The sequence below is a fragment of the Limulus polyphemus genome, unplaced genomic scaffold, assembly GCF_000517525.1.
Source record: "Limulus polyphemus unplaced genomic scaffold, Limulus_polyphemus-2.1.2 Scaffold1482, whole genome shotgun sequence".
NCBI lineage: Eukaryota > Metazoa > Arthropoda > Merostomata > Xiphosura > Limulidae > Limulus > Limulus polyphemus.
This window is the reverse complement of record NW_013667092.1, coordinates 183,322-201,051: the sequence shown is the minus strand read 5'-3', so window position 1 is coordinate 201,051 and position 17,730 is coordinate 183,322. Positions and strand designations below refer to the sequence as shown.

Genomic DNA, 17,730 nt, shown 5'->3' with positions numbered 1-17,730 from the left:
TGACATGTAAGTTTGTCGTTTGAATATGAACGTGATTCATCTTGTATAGTCTACATACGTAACTTTCTTGCTATAGTACTCTGTAATCCTATTACTGTGGGTTGTTTTTTTTCTTTTTAAAGAAAGATTGGAAAAGTTATTTTTCGCAGTTGTTATAATAGTATTTTTATTTTACATATTTACAACATGATTTAAAAAAAACTACAGGTTATAAGACAACATTCAAATAATTAACAGTGGCTTTAATCTTTTAGTCATATCAATTATGCACATGTTGTTAAGCTTACGTTTTCCATAAAACTTGTAAAGTGAGCGTGTGTGAGAGAGCGTGCACACACAAGTATAATTGCAACAGCTTCCTGTTTCTGTGAATTAATTATTAGTCAATTAATTTTCAACTTGATGCGAAGCCTTAGTGATAAATTCTGTTTCCAGCAAAATTGGCTAAATAAGTTTTTATATCTTTAAATTTCTCTGTAAAATTTCAAAGTATCATTTCATAGAATCGGTCATAAATATGGAGAAGTTTGTTTCGGTATTTAGGCAAAGCTCTACAAGAGCTGATAAACTAGAGGGAAGCAGCTAAGTCGACAACATCCATCTTGAGCTACTCTAATCAAACGGTGTGAATTTACACTCTCTCTTATAATGAATGTATGGTCAAGTTTTTGCGGCAACAGGTCGCAAACCATAAATCATCGCACCAACATCCCGGGCACGCTAAATTCAGACCAACATCCACTTGACATTTTTAAAGTGGTTTTTTTAAAGAGAGAAAAAGTAAACACGCAGTTGTAAAATCGATATGTTGGAAGGGGATAAAAATGAGTTTCACTAATACATATATATATACACACACAAGCTGAAATACCCGTCAACTGACGCGGAATGTTTAAAACCTAATTAAAAGGATGTAAGTGTAACAGCAATTATATATTTAAAAGTAATAACTTGAACATGTTTTTTATTTAAAATTTTAAAATTATAACAAAGCTTCTTCATAAACAACATTTGTAGTTTTCTTTCCATTTACCAACTAATAAAGATTTTGTGGTGATTCCACCCTTGAACACCTACATCTCATTGACCATGAAAAAAAGCATGGTTGTTTGAGAAACAATCCAGCGACTTTCATACTTTGACCTTGAATCTCTTTAGAATATTCAACATTGTCTAAAGCGTCAACCTTTTTAATGTTGTTAGAGATGACTCAATAGGCTGTGAGTAATTAACCAACAGGCTTTACAAAAGAAATAGGGTTAAGTTTAATTTTGACCCCCTTAGGACATTCCCCATAGTTCATAGTGTTTACATGCAAATTTTGGTTAAGATTGGCCTAATAGGCTTGGAGGAGTTAGGGTGCAAACAAACACACATTTTATCTTTACATATATAGAATTGTGTGTGTGTATATATATATATCTTTTTTTTCTTTCTTTTTCCAGGAATGGTAAAAGACTTTTCATCAGAGCCCCAGCCATTGACAGTGACAGAAGGAGGAGTTGCCCAGTTTTTGTGCCAAATTAGCACTGTTCCCTCTGCAGTAATTATCTGGCAACGAGATGGCCAGGATCTACCTCAAAATAACAGCAGGTTTGTCAACAACTAAACATGGTTACAGTTTGTATGAATTGCATGTTTTGTCACTAAAGTTGTTTTTATTTCAATAATTGGAATATGGTGATTTAACATCGAATACAATTAGTAAGTTTTTATATGCACCTATTTTAGTATATAATTTTTAGCTGATTCTTTTATTACTTTAATATATATTTTTTTACATTGGACATTAAAATTGACAAATGTACATGCAGTTAGTAAACTATTACAGTTTCTTCATGATCCTGCCCCCCCCCCCCTGGTGGTACAGCTGTATATCTGTGGACATACAACACTATAAACTGGGTTTCAATATCCGTGGTGGGCAGAGCACAGATAAACCGTTGTGTACCTTTGTGCTTAATTACAAAAAAAAAAACTTCAATATTAAAATTTTGATTTTAAGAATACATTATAAAAGAAGTATTTTTATGCATTTTGGTTTTATTAATCACAAGAAACTATTTTTGATATGCTCTTAATTAATGTCTTATGTGTGTTAATATCTTAATATTGATATTTAGTAAGCAAATTGTAATTTTATGTGTTTAGTTGGAATTTGAGTTTTGTCATTGTATTTATATGTAATAATTTTTTATTGTACAATAAATAAATCATCATTTGATAGTATTAATCTCTTTTTTTCTTTTCTTTGGCCTACAACTTGTAAGATATTAAATACATATCATGATGTCTTTGCTATTTTAAAAATTACAAATAAAGTTTTAAAACTTCCAAGCTACTCATTCTTATAATGTTAAAAAAAGCATTAAAAACAGTGTTCTATCTTTCTTATATACATTATATCTGCCATTTGAATTGGTACTAAACTTCACTAGAAGTATATTTTAGAAAGATATTGAATAAGATGTTTTTTGCACTTAGACTTCTGTCTCTTTTTATGAAATTTTTTCAGGTATACACTGCTAAGCTCAGGTATCCTACAGATTACTAACGTTTCCAGTGTTGACCAAGGACGGTATCGCTGTATTGCTAGTAATCCAGCACGTACAAGGCCAAGCAGCTATGCTACGTTAACAGTTAAATCAAGTTGGTGCTTCTTTTTTTGATAATTTGTACAAAACTTGTCATTAAAGTTGGCTGATTTAAATGTATTGTTAGTTTACATGAAAAAGATGTTGTTATATGAATTGCAAACAAACATAGCAATGAAATAGTGATATGAGGAATTTAGAACAGATTGAAACAAAACAATTGTTTAACCCTAGAACTAACAATGGACTCCACCTCCACCCCATTAGCTTTTTTTTAAAAACATTTTGCTTAATAATCTATAAATGAAGTTGCTTGTGGGTTCACAACTTTGTTTGCTGCAGGATTTCGAGTCGAGTTGCACACGCAAAATGTAAATACAAATACCACCATAAAATTAGAGAAAACAGGTTTTACTCATCTACAACCCCCTGATCAAGTTTAAATGGTGAAATATAGGATGAAATAAAAATAAAAAGTCCTTTTTAAATTATCTGGAGAGTAAAAGTGTTTTTTTCAAACTTTATTGTCAGAAATGTTTAAATCCCTCCAGTATACAGTGCAAAGTCTGATAAATACCATCAATTGAATATATTTTCAGTTATGTATTTTATATAGAAAATGAATGATTTCACTCAGTGCTTTGGTCATTTAGTTCTTTACACTGAGTGTTGCAATCAACAGAAATATGAAGTTACTTGGTATGATGCAATGTGTAGCCAGTAGGCATTGAACAGTATATAAATATCTGGTTACCATAAATATTAAATAGTATATAAGTATGTGATCACCATAGGTATTGAACAGCATATGAACAAGCTGGTAATTGAAATGGTTAGCATTAAATTTTTCAAACCTGTTCTTACCATTTTTGTATTTCACCATGAATTTCAGTTATTTATTTGTAGGAATAATGGTTTTATTTGCTTTTCTAATATAAAGCCTCATCTAAGTAATATAGAAGCTTAAATCCAAATATACAGTAAATAACAGTGAATTTGATGAAGCACGAAACATAGAAATTAAAGTCAAATAAAACTTCATAATAAGAATGCAACTAGTGTTCACACATCTACTAATAATTAGATATTGATAACAAATGATAGTAAACTTTTTTCACTGCACTATAGCACTACTAACTCAGGTTTGAATTTTGTGTCATCGTGAAGAAAGAGTATTCCCCTTCAATCTTCCCAAAGTTTAGTAGTATGAACTCTATGATAAGTAATGGAACATTAAAACATGTCTTTTGTTTTTTATTGTGTTTGTAGAAATAAGATGGGAAGGTTGTTGGTATGTAAATGTGGCAGTGAAAGAGCTAAGGAAGCTCAAGAGGGAATCCTAAGTCTTGTCTGGTTTTCTTTATCCAGTCCAAGATATGAAAAATAGCACATTAAACTCAATAAGTAATGTACCGATATACTCATTTTTAGTTGCTTAAATTAGCCAATAGAAAACTTTCTTACTCGATTACCAAGCCTAATACACATTTCAGAAACAGATTAATCTACTTTATATTGCTGGATAATGATCACTTGTATATTCATATAGAATTAAATGTTTAAGTGCTACCAGAAGCAAATATATTCACTGAAAGATGCTTTCACACATAAGCTTATTTTTTGCTGGGTCATTTTTTAATTTTATTTATACCTTATTGACATTCAAATCTACTCATCCTATTGGTCTCTCTTTAGGGTTTTGTTTTTATTTTTTAATTAAAGCAAAGTCATGTTTCAACCAAAATCTTAAATTAATCATTTTCCTATCTGCTCAGTTTCCAGAAAGTTGTATTTGATTATTGCTAATCCATTTTGCTGAGTCCTAAGCAAATATTCAGTTAAAAAATATTAATAAATCATTTTTAACTTGAGTCTTCACCTTGCCACTGATCAGTTTTATATTTATTACTAAACATATGAGATATTTTATTGTATTGAAAGTTATTGTATCTACCAGTAATTGTGAAATTACTGTAAAGTTAGCCGAGTATAAAATTAAGTAGCTATTAAAAACTTTTGTTCATTTCAGCATTACTTGATGGCTGATGACCAAATTGTAGGATTCAAATGTAAAAAAGAGAGAAAAAAAAGTAATTAAACCAAATGCCTTTATCTAATCAACAGTTTGAAGCAATCATATGTGTGTTCTGTTTAATATTCCTGAGATTTTTTTGCAATTTTACTGTGATAAAAGGGAATATTTGTTGATAGAGAAAATCTCTTAGTTTGGTATAATTTCTTTAAAGCATTAGTGATTCAGTTTCTACAAGTTATTTATCCCCTAACATAAACATTCATGTAAGTGATATCACTGTTTACTGCTCGATTTAGGCCCACAAAAGTCACATCCAATCCAGTTTCTTAGTTCCTCCCAGTCATTGGTGAAGGTTGCCAATGAAACTGCAGTCCTGGAATGCCTGGTGACGGGTTCGCCAATGCCAGTGGTTTCCTGGAAGAGAGCAGGTTTTTTTATTTTTAATATTTTCTATGAAATATGGTTTTATATTAATGCATTATAAGTTTATAAATATAGACCTTCAAATATTTTCTTCAAAAGTGCTACAGATATAAAAAAATTTTTAAAGGCATTACTTACAACTGTTATTTTTAGAAAAAACAACAACTTTATTTATTTCCTTTTGTTTTAATACACACTCATCAGAATAGAAGTACTGACAGCGTTAAGCATATTACTGTCTTACAGAAGAAATATAAGTATTACCAGAATAGAATGCATATCAGTTAAATACAAAGTTTTGGATTAATTATTAGACATTAGTAAAAAGAAAAAACAACATTTTTTAGAACATAATGTGTGTGTGTGTGTCTACTAATTAACAGCCTAGTTTATCATTCTATTATTATTATTACTATTAGAATCATTGTGAAAGATGTTCATCCTAGTATTTTTCACTTGAAAATAGATAAGTTCTGTTTTTCTCAGGTGGCCAAAAACTTCCCAGTGAACGGATAACACTACTTGGACAAGGCAATCTTGTAATTCGTTTTGTCACTACTGAAGATGCTGGGACTTACTTGTGCATAGCAACTGTGAAAGATGTTAAAAGTGGGAATATTGAAACAGCACAACAGAGCTCAACTTTAACTGTTCATGGTAAATTTAGTTTTTGTTCAAATATACAGAGCGAGACAAAAATATTAGCCCAGAATATAAGTAATAAATTAGAAGTTTCTTTCATATTTCCTTACATCAATGCATTAAAAACAAATAATTAGAACGTGGATTTAGCTAACTGTAGGGGGCAACTAACCTTTGTTTCACACTTGTGTATTGGTAATTTAGGCCAGAACCAGGTGATTGTGAAGTTTCAATGATTCTTCAGTATTCATACCCATGAAAATCTTGTTAGCATTTTGTCTTGTATTAAACTACGATTAAGTTACAGCAGTTAAGCTCATATTAATAAAAATAGCTTCATTACCCACTTGAGAATTATATTGTAGATGTAGGTTTGATCAAACTATAGATTGGGATTTAATGATATTTGCTTATTTGCTGATGATGGCTTTGTTTATTCTTAGTTCCACCAAAATTTATGAAAGTTCCTGTAAGCATGGTGAAATATACTCCACAAACTGCTCGTTTTCTGTGTGTTGTGAATGGAATTCCACCTCCATCTGTGCAGTGGCTGAAAAATGGAAAGCCTATGTACTTAAATGGACGTATTAAGTTTAAAACAGATGGAGAATTGGTTATTACCCAAACAGTGATGTCAGATTCAGGAATCTACCAGTGTGTAGCACGTAATGAAGCTGGTACAGCATCAGTGACTGCACGACTTCAAGTGAAAAGCACAGGTTTGTTTGTTTTTCAGATACTTTTCAGACTTATAACTCTTTGTGAATGAAATTCTTGCATCTCATGTTGATGGGGCACTTTATATCAAGTACATCTTTTTAAGTTCAGTTAAATTACTCTTCTTATTAAATAAGCAACCAGAAAGATAAAATGAAAACTAGATAGATATTAAAATAAGTATTTTAAAATCGTATATTAGTTTTATTCATTTATATTTCATAGAAACTAGTTTACTTGTTGCTTAATCTTTATTTTATAATGCTAAAAACTGGGTTTCGATACCTGTGGTGGGCACAGCACAGATAGTCTGTTGTGTAGCTTTGTGCTTAACAATAAACAAACAAGCAAATAACCTTAATTACTATTATTATGTTATGTGGCCTAGCGGCAAGTGTACCATGCTGTTGATGATAGGATCCACCATTTGAGGATTTTATAAAAGTAATAATTGGCAGAGCCAGCCTTAGGGGGAAGTAAGCTAGACACTCACTTTAGACCCTGTGCTTGAAGTTTTAAATTTAATAAAATATTCTGAGCTATGTGCCATGACTAATTTAAGAGAATACAATATGATTATATGAGCTTAAGTTGATATGATAATGTTGATAAGTGCATGGTAATCTAATAGAAAAAATAAAAGTGGGCTGGTGCCTTTTCAGTCAGCTAGCCTCGTGTGGTGATGTCATAATATTGTGTTTTTGAACAATTGTATCTGACTTATAGGACAGGGCCCATGAGCTACTATGCCTTTTGGCCTCACAAACTCAAAGGCTGGCTCTGAAACTCAGTCCAGTTGTTAGGCTTGAAGAAGCAGACCAATCCCAGAGAGTGCTGCTGAGAGGCTGCCTTCTCTTTGATCATTAGTTCGAAATTAAGGATGACTGTGATTGGATGCTAAGGGTCTCTGACCTGGTCCTTTAGCCCATGTTGCATATAACATACCATTCAGGTTGAAAATTACTCTCAAGTTTCATTTCAATTTAGCACAAGCTTTGCACAATTTAAATAGTCATTTGTATTCAAAGTTTGATAATTTTTTCCATAGTTTCAAAATTAACTCTGAGTAAATTAATATTTGCAAAAAAAAATGGTTTTTAAACTAGAAAAATTATGTATGTTAGCAAGTCACTGTTTTTTTTTTTAAATAAAAAAAGATATAATGCATTCAAACAAGTTTCTGAACGTTTTCAACTAAAACATTTTAATTGTTTCATTGTTAGTAGTCTACATGTCCCTTCTTTATTTCAACACTTGATTATTTTAAATGTTTATTTCATAAAAGGTTTTAAATGATGAAATAATCACGTAAATTGATAGTTATCACAGATTAACATGAGATACTTAATAACAAGTTTTTTTTTTGTTTTTCTTTGCAGTAAAAGGTTGAAAATAAAATTAGACTTTTTATAAAGAAAGTTCTCGAAATATCCAGAAACTTTGGAAATTTTAGAGTTTCTTAACTCTTTTAAAATAAAAAAAAGCCCATAACTTTACATTTAATAAATCATATTTATGGAGATAAATATTATATTCAAGAACTCATTAATTAGAAATCTGTCTGTCATTATTGTAGACTTCTGTAGACTCAAAATATCAACTGTGTAGTACGTTTGTTATAATAAGTTAACATGGTGTTGTGTTATTAGTTTGGATGTAAATTGTCACAATGATTAGACATGCTCTTTCTTAAGAATGCATGTTTGAATATTAGGTGTTCAGCCAGATGTTCCATATGGCCTGAAGGCTCAAACATTATCAAGCTCTTCAGTTTTGCTCACATGGAAACCTCCTACAGTTAATAGCAAGAACATCAAAGCCTATACTGTTCACTTTGCCCCAGTATCAGGTACAAATATTTGTCATATGTGTTATTAATTATAATAATAATAATAATCAATATTTTCAGATAGTTTTAAATATTGAAAGGTGATTTATGAATTTTGGTGATACATCTACTTACTTTAAATCTTTTATCTTGTTGTCCAAATGTTCAGTTTCCTTAATATGAAAAGAAAATGATTGGACATAGTGTTAAGTCCTGACTAGGCAGTAGTTTTTAATATGATTAAGTGTATTGATCATACATTCATAACAATAGATTTAAATTTGGGACTCTCTTTAATGACAGGCCATTACTTTGATGACAAGATATGGTCAGGATATGCGAGATTTTAAAAAAGTATGTTAGAATGATGGACAGTAGAACAGAAATGTTGCAATTTCAAACTCCAGAATTAATTTTGTTAATTAAATGACATTTATACTTTACAACTCTTAAAAAATCAAAATCAATGCAAATCAGAGCAACAGGTCAACGTACTTGTAAATTAGTTTTCCAATGGCTCGGCAATAAGCTCAAATGCTTACAGTGCTAAAATTTGGGTTGGATCCCTGCAGTAGCACAGTACAGATAGCCATTATGAACACAAATTTGTATAAAGTACTACTTTGTACTTGGGCATCTCTTAGTTTAAGTGAGATTTGAAATAAGAAATATTCTCAATACATAAAATTCTGTTATGTGCCTATTATAAAGATATCTAATTTACTAGTATGAAAGGTACCTTTTATTCCCAACAACATTAAAGGCTGGTAAATGTACCCTTCAATCACTTGTTAAATACTCTACATCTTAAGTGGTGCTCATTGTTGGACATTGCATTATTTTTTGACTTAAACAAAATTGTAATTTGAAACTTTCAAGAAAACTGAATGAAAGGAATGGTAAGACTTGAAAGGAAATAATCAAATGAAATATAGTTTGAAAGAACTTGACGAAAAAAAAAGAACTCATCAAAGGAGTGAATACTAAGTAAGACAAACAATAAACAGATATTTTCAATTACTCACAGCAAATTTACTCTACTAAAGCCTGATCACAGAAGACTTGCTAAAAACTCAAAGTTTTAATAGACCACTGCTAATTCATAAATGACTGACTAACATTTCATATATCTTGAGACCAAGAAGATAAAGAAAACTTTGTTTTCTCTTTTTTTTGTTAGTGTGTGTTAATTTAAGACTACCTCATCACATTCTGATTGATCAATAGAGCTTAATGCACCTTTCACAGCTTTAAACAAAGAAAACATTTTTTCAACTCCATAATGTGCTATATCCACAAATTGGTGTAAGTTAATTAAATAGTCATGATTCATATAAGAAGTAAGAAAGTTCCACCAAAAATAAAATATTGGGACCATAACTTGAAACATAATTTAAAATAGATGTGAACACTCACAAAATTACATTCACGTTTATCCAAGGCATGTCTGGATGTCTGACAAGATGTCAATTTCCTGTAAGTTAGTCATTCTGACACTCCATACGTGTGTTACTTCAAGAACTCTGACCTTCTTTGACAAAAATGTACACTCTTAAAAAAAAAGTCATATATCAGCATCATTTGCAAATATTCTTATTATCTCCAATGTAAGATGTATTGTTTTAAGGCCTTATATCCTGAAATTAACCACTTGCTCATTCACTCATGTGATAAATCATTTGTAGCATCAATTAGCATAGTAATGTTTGAGCCTTTTCTTCCAGCAAATAAATGGAAGAATAACTGCTTCTTTCAGGAAAAATCACTTAGCCATTAATACAGTTTGAACCATGGTTTCTCTTCCAGCAAACAAGTCACACATGTACGAACCATGGTTTCTCTTCCAGCAAATAAGTCGCACATGTACGAACCATGGTTTCTCTTCCAGCAAACACGTCGCACATGTACGAACCATGGTTTCTCTTCCAGCAAACACGTCGCACATGTACGAACTATGGTTTCTCTTCCAGCAAACAAGTCGCACATGTACGAACCATGTTTTTTTTTCTACAGCAAAAAAACACAGAAATGATTGCTTCTTTCAGAGAGTGGTAGGTTATTTAACCTTTTACACACATTTGAGCCATGGTTGAATTATTTTTTTTATCTTTCTGAAGTAAAATCCTTTAAATTTAAACAAATCATTCCAAAGGAAATTTCTTGATACCAACTTAGCCTCTAGATAGGACTGATATTTAAGAAACATGTAAATATTCAGTTTCCTACAAGTTATTACAGCACCTGGTAAAAGGAAAGCTCCATTCTGTTTTGTTAATGCTACTTCAGCAGACACCAGAAGTCATATTATGACTCATAAAACAGATATAAAATTAAAAATATTCCCAAACAATATATCAAAAAAGAAATATAAAGAAGTTAGAAAGTTTGAAAATCAAAATAAATTCCAATTTGATACATGTTTTTACCTAATTATCTTATATTTTTTTAACTATGGCAAGTTACACCAGATCACCATTCTAAATATATCTGTGCATGTACTTTTGTTATTGCTTTTATTCTGACTTTGTTTTGTACATTTTAAAGAATTGTTTACATTTTTGATCCATCCAAAAACAGTTGTACCTACTTGTGTATGTTTAGAAGTTTGCCGATAATTTTGGATTTACATTTTTCATTCAACATTCAAACATTTTCAACTGTATAAGTTGATTCTGTATCATGTAGTCAAATATATACGATTGTTAACATTTTAATTTATAATTTATTTTTAAAATATTTTTTCCGTATATTTTTGAGCAGGTGAATTAGAATCTCAGGTGGTGTCAACCAACACTAGTGAGGTTATTACTAAACTCGCACCTTATACCAATTATAGTTTTTATGTTCGAGCGTATAGTGCACGAAGTGCTAGTGAGCAGTCGGAGATAATTTATCATACAACTGGAGAGGATGGTATGTTTAATATTGTCAGTTCTGTAAAAAAAAAAAGGAACTTCTTAATTAAATTGAAAATGTTTGCTAAGTAAATATGCACTTCACATTTTTATTTATGACTCTTAATTAACACTGTAGAACTGTTTAAATTGTATTTGCTTTCCTTGATATTGGCCTAAGATAGTTTTTATTTACAGTACATCTCAATGGATTAGTTGCCCAAGTTAGAATTATTATGTAACAGTATAAAATAAATAAAGGTCATAAATGCAAAATCTAATTACTACTGATCTTTATAAGAAAAAAAGGTTATTACAATAATCAAGTTGTGTTTAAGCTTAAAAAACAGAAACATTGGAATTTTTTAGCATTAAGATAAATGAATAATACAGAATTACATTTATTTAAGATTAACGGTGTGTCTTTTGTAAGCTCATTAGATGATAAACATTTTTTTTAAATTTTATATAAGTATTTTAATTATAAAGAAAACAACAGTCATGCCATTTTTAACAGCTAAAGGAAAGAATGAATTACAATAGCATCAGCTACCCTAGATCTATTTTTAAGTTACGGTGATTAATTAAGACAAACACAACTAGCATCACACATGTAAAGACATAAAACTTGGGTACAAGTTACAGAATGGGAATGAATGTGTCTTAGCAGGAGAAGTATCTGCACAAATCTTGTTTATCTGTATAGAGGTGGGGATATACTGTCTTTAAGGTTTAACAACTATTATACACCATTTGCTGCCAGTTGTAAGTATATATGAACTCTTAATGAAATGGAAGAGCAGTAAAATAATAGAAGAATTTACCAAACACAGATCATATGAAGAATAAGTAAAACTCGGGGATGTCAGATGGAAAAAATAAAAAAACTTTGAAATCCTGTGAAGTGGACTACAAGCACATAGCATGAGTAAATCTGGCTGGGGTTTTTGAGGGGCGCCATGAGCCCCCAAATAATTTGAAGATTAGGAGCTCTCAGAGCTATTCTGAACAAGTCTGGGGCACAAAATATGAATATTTTCAGGTGCACTGTATCCTGTGAAAAATCTACTGTTACCCCTAACTAAAAAGGTTATCTATTCTGGTTCGTCACCCATGAACAATAAATAGTTGATCATCGTATTTGCTAAGTTAGTAAATAACACTGTTATTGCCCACATGAAACCAGCCATTTTCAGCTTTCAGAATAGAAGTATTCCCTTTATGTCCAAAGATTTTCATCTCAAACATATTTTGTCCATTTAAATTACGACACGTGGCTAGAATAGCTCCATGAAGCTGTCAGAATGTGACTGATCAGCTCAATGATGAAATAAATTCAACGGTGTTTTCATCCAAGTTTCATACCTTATTTTAAGATAAATGGCTTGACATAAAAGAGGGTGGTCTATTGATTATGTTTTTGAAGTTGGATGGTGAATTATATAGGTGGATTACGGTGGATTGCTGTCTTCACACGGGTATGATGGTGGTGGTCGTAGCTATGCTGCACAGCATGTGCAGTGGAATGTTCTGTGTAGAGCAGCTAATCAGAGAGTCGCATTTCAGTTATATATCAGACCCTTTGTTTACAAAACATCATGAGCCTGTTAAACATTATGGTAGTGTACGCTAACCCCCCCATATTTTGGCACTGGCTTTACACAATTCACAGAAAATGACCCAGATGACAAATAAAAACTTGTAAATCTGTGAATCCTTAGAAAATTTACATTCCAGAAAATGTATCTCTTGAGATTGGTATTCCAACCATATAATGAGTACATATGTGTGGAAACAGCATAATAAAACCTAAAATTTCTATTACATTATATACTACTAAGTGGATTTCTTGTCATCAAATTTGAACTCGTGTCACTGAAAATGTTCAAGCTTGTTAAACATTATGTAATACTTTAATAAATGTGAAACTGTAATAGCCGTATGTAAATCTAACAGAATGCTACTAATATGTGAAGTAAGATTATAGATTTGTAAAATTGCCTTCGTGCTTATCAGAAATATCTACATAAATATACCATTTATGTGCTTTTTATATCTAAATATAAATAGTACGTTTCAGCATCAGATACTTTTTATCTCTTAATTCACCAGATTATGTACTGGTAATGTATTTACTGCTAATATGATTATTTAAACCAACCAGATCATCATTGTATCAACATACTATATATGTATATATGAACATAAAACTTGCAATGAATAAAGATTCTAAAATGTATGTTAATATACACCCACATTAGGTACAAATGTATGATTAGGTTTTGCATTTGTGTGTGTGTGTGTATGTATGTATGTAGTGTGACTTTTTCATTTTCAAGCTTCATGAATTTTGGTATTACTTTATAGAATATGAATTACAACCTAACACCAATCGGCAGCCACACTTCTTGTAAAAAGTGTTAGTAAGATTTTAGGACCTGTTTCATAGACAGTATACATATTTTCTCAGAGCCATTCCTTTGGGTTCATGTTATGGCTCTGGCCTGGTCATTATAGATTCTGGATGCTGTGTGTTTCATACCATTTGTGGATACATCATATAATATAGCATAGTGTATTATCATGCTACAGATCAAACCAATTAAAAACAGGCTCACAGTACACCATGAAATTACTCTTCCACTTTTCACATTAGGCATTGTATATTATTATGCTGAAAGTCAAAACTAGTTAAAAACAGTCCCACACCATGATATTACTCTTGCAAATCTTAAAATTAGCATAGTGTATTATCATGCTATAAATCAAAACCAAACATAAACAAGCCTACATGATATTTTTCTCACAATTCTTCACAGTTAGGATGACACTGTTGTATCTAAAGGGTTTTTCCAGATTTCTGTCAAACCTAAGATCATGTGTCAAAGCAAACACTGAATAGCAGGGCTTTTTACTCCACAAGATGGTTTTTCTTTCAGTGTTCAGCACTCCAGTTTCCATGCTCAAGGCTTCATAAAACTTATCTGTGAAAGCCAACACTACAAACCTCCCTGCATACACAGTAGTTATGCTAGTCTAAAGTTTGCACTCTCATTAAATTTCTAGGTAATGAAAAGTTACTGCCAGATTATGGTTTTTACTTCACAATACATTTAAAGTTCACATGGGCTGTTGGGTCATTTTGGACTACCAGGATGATATTCTATTTTAGAACTTATTGTGATCATACTTGTCTTCATATTTACTCCAACTTACAGTTTATTTGTAATAATGTAATTCTAAATAATACAAACACTTTATCATTATCAGTACTTTGATAACATGTGAGTGTTTACAACTCCCTAGAGTGACCACTTGTGTAATTTTCACTTTAACTGGTAACAGGAATATAGTATGCCAATTTATGGAAATATAAAAAGTGTACAGTCGATTAAAAGTTATATACAAGCTTTGCTCTTAAATAGAAGCTAATTAACTCACTGTTCTGGTTTTAGTTCCTATTGCTGCCCCTTCAATAACACTGACCAGCTTGAGCTCAACGACTCTTCGTGTATCGTTGGAACCTCTGCCTCCACATCAAGCAAGAGGAAAGATTGTAAGCTACCACATCAACTATCGTCGTCATAACCAAGCTTTGAACAATGTAATTGAAGTTGATGGAGATGTAACAGAATACACCATCACAGGTACGTCTGTAAATCATGACTGATGAGGTAATTCCTTTGACTAGAAGAAAATTCTACTAAGAGGTAAAAAAATTACATTTTTAACAGTACATTTACAATGTATCCTGAATTTTTTAAATTATTTAAGCTTTAGAAAATCATTTAGTTGCAGCTTTTTTTTTGTAAACTTCTGAAACTGTTTAAGCAACTGCTATGTACAATTATGTATAAGTAACAAGTGTTTTTATTTACTAAACTTAATAATGTGTTATGTATAGACTTAGATATACAGAAATAGTCTTTTTCAGAACTTTCTTGAAGACAGCAGCTGAAATTTAGGATAAGAGCTAGTTAGAATTAGAAAAATTTATATTCTTGATTAATAGTTAGACTTAGGTGATTATGTAGTAATAAACTTAATCAAACGTACTTCAACTTAAGTTTTGTTATTGCAAATTACGCTGCTAATAAAATCAATAGTTTTTGTCTTATTAACCTTGTGGGATAGTTTGGCTATCTCATTAAACTTCTTATAAACATAAGCTGTTTGAGTAGTATCTAGTATCTAATATTTGAAAACAAAATGGCTTAGGTTATTAATGACAGTGTATTAGATAATATTTCTGATAATATATACTTATTTACTTAATTTCTCTTACTCTATAAATTCAATAAGTTTGAACCAATGAAAGAAATTAATCTGTTTGTTAAACTCAAGATGGAATTTATCTGATATAATGAATCAGGACTTGAATTTAGCATGCCTGCTTTGCTCCAATTTGTGGGGTCAGAACTGAGTTAATAGGATCCAAGTCCCCCCCAATTAACTCTCATAATGACTATCACAGAGTGACAACTCCTTGAACAGAGATATGATTTGTTTTTATGACCTCATAAAAAAACTAATAAAGCGGAATACTATTATTTCTATAACTTTGCATCTTATTTTTATATGCATTTATGGAGCATATTTTTGTACTATGCAAAAGAATATCATAATTATTTCTTTTAATCAGGTCTTCAACCAAAACAGAAGTATGATGTTCTAGTATTGGCTGGTACTGTAATTGGTTTTCCTGGTCTTACTGACCAGAACTGGCCTTGGGTTACTCAGGAAATGCCTGATGGTACTACTACAAAAGGTAAATCCAAGAATATTTTATTTTTTTGTAGATTATGGTAATTTTGTTCTAAATTTTATTGTAAGTGACAAAAGTTTTCATATTTCAATCACTATCTTTAGCTAATGATAAAATTAAAGAGAGTTGCTTTAATAAAATCAATTTTGAGGAAATGGAAATAATCTGGTAAACTATGTCATAAGAAGAGCTTTTCTTTTTTTTTTAAATTGGATTACTACATTTGTTGGAGTGCAATACAGTACTTATGTTTCTTTTAATTTTCTTCCTTAGTCCCATTGCCTCCAACTTTTCACTTGACTGTAATTAATGCTTCAACTATAGAAGTAAAATGGCAAATGGCAAAGGATCTGAGATATCCAGTTGAGGGATACCATCTTTCATATAGAGAACAAGGACATCCATTGCAAGACACCATCACACTTGAAAAACATGTGAACAAATTCCTTCTTACAAATCTTGGTATGCAATATCCCTTTCACATATTTTGTTACAGTTTTTTTCTATATTTTGAAAGGATTGCTTTAAAAAAATTATAATATAAAAAAAAATACAAATTGGAACACTCATAGTGTTTTGATTTTTACATCAGTTAGGTAAGTAGAGATAAAAATATAACTTTTATTCAACATTTCAAGAAACAATGGTTCTCTTTTCTTTTTATTCAAGGGATTGCTGAGTTGTATAAGAACTTATTCAAGTTCTTGTACAATCTATTATTTGCTTCTTCCCTGTAAAAAGTATAGTAGTTTAAAAAATAAAAATATGGTGTAAAATTAAATTTTAATTTAGGGATTTCTTTATAGTATTTCACCCTATATGGTTTTGTATCTTAGTTGCTTTTTTTATTATATGTTTTGTAATAATATTTGGGTGACTATTCAACGGATTAGCTTCCAAAGAGTTTGAGGAACATTGTTTCAACATCTTAACATATGTCTTCGTTAAACATTTTTCAGAGTATGATAAAAGCAGACATAAATGTACAAAAATTTTATATTTTGAACACTTCATGACAAGTTATCCATTGAAATACAATTTTTAGTTTGATGTACTAAGGATTTTCAAGATCATAGTAAATAAAAAGTATTTTTACTGTTAGGAATACTTTAGTAAACTATTTATTACCAACTGATCCAATTTTTCTGAATAATTTCTATCCTTCCAAACTAGATCCCCATACGTGGTATGAAGTACATCTTTCAGGGTTTAATGGGTATGGTGATGGCCTTGAAGCCGTCCGAAACATCCTAACTTTACCTGAAGATCATCCTGATTTTGAGACTATTGAAAGTATGTAATCAGCAATATTATTAATGAATAAGTAAAAACAGGTACTAAACTTCTATAACTTAACCCTTAAATTACTGACTTGTTTTTATACTGTTCACCACCTTTTTTCATTACATTGAATAATTTTATTGCAACAGTAATCAGGAATAATTGGGTGAAATCGCTCGTTTTGCCCAATTTTAAAGTTTTTTTTTATGTGATTCTCTTATGTTATTAAGATTTCTGTATATTCATGGATTCATGAGAAGTTTGGGGCATAAATAATTTAAAAAAATGTGTTTAAAATGGCAATAGTCTGTATGGACTCTATCAATAATTTTAGGGTTAATTTATTGTGACAGATGTACTATGTTTTCATGAGTGCTCAGAAGTTTTTAACTCCTTCCATGTCAGGCTTTTTTTTTTGGAAATAAACTAAAAAAGTCAGGTTTTTTTATTTTACTTTTTGATAGCATATATTTATATATTAATGAAACAAAGGTACTTTTATAAGGTGTTTTTGTATTTTTGCACAAACTATGTGTGATAAATAAAGGTTG

The 17,730-nt window shown here is 30.7% G+C and overlaps 1 protein-coding gene across 1 annotated transcript in view; it reads left to right on the top strand.

Moving 5' to 3' along the window:
* The window catches only part of LOC106463787 (protogenin-like), a 76,382-nt gene that overhangs the window by 48,447 nt on the left and 10,205 nt on the right, over positions 1-17,730 (top strand). Inside the window, exons 4-14 of the mRNA XM_013923857.2 lie at positions 1,446-1,593; positions 2,516-2,649; positions 4,926-5,057; positions 5,539-5,709; positions 6,138-6,413; positions 8,126-8,260; positions 11,000-11,152; positions 14,589-14,780; positions 15,776-15,901; positions 16,172-16,360; positions 17,072-17,191. Coding sequence (XP_013779311.2) covers positions 1,446-1,593; positions 2,516-2,649; positions 4,926-5,057; positions 5,539-5,709; positions 6,138-6,413; positions 8,126-8,260; positions 11,000-11,152; positions 14,589-14,780; positions 15,776-15,901; positions 16,172-16,360; positions 17,072-17,191 — 1,776 coding nt within the window. The remainder of the gene's footprint in view (positions 1-1,445; positions 1,594-2,515; positions 2,650-4,925; positions 5,058-5,538; positions 5,710-6,137; positions 6,414-8,125; positions 8,261-10,999; positions 11,153-14,588; positions 14,781-15,775; positions 15,902-16,171; positions 16,361-17,071; positions 17,192-17,730) is intronic.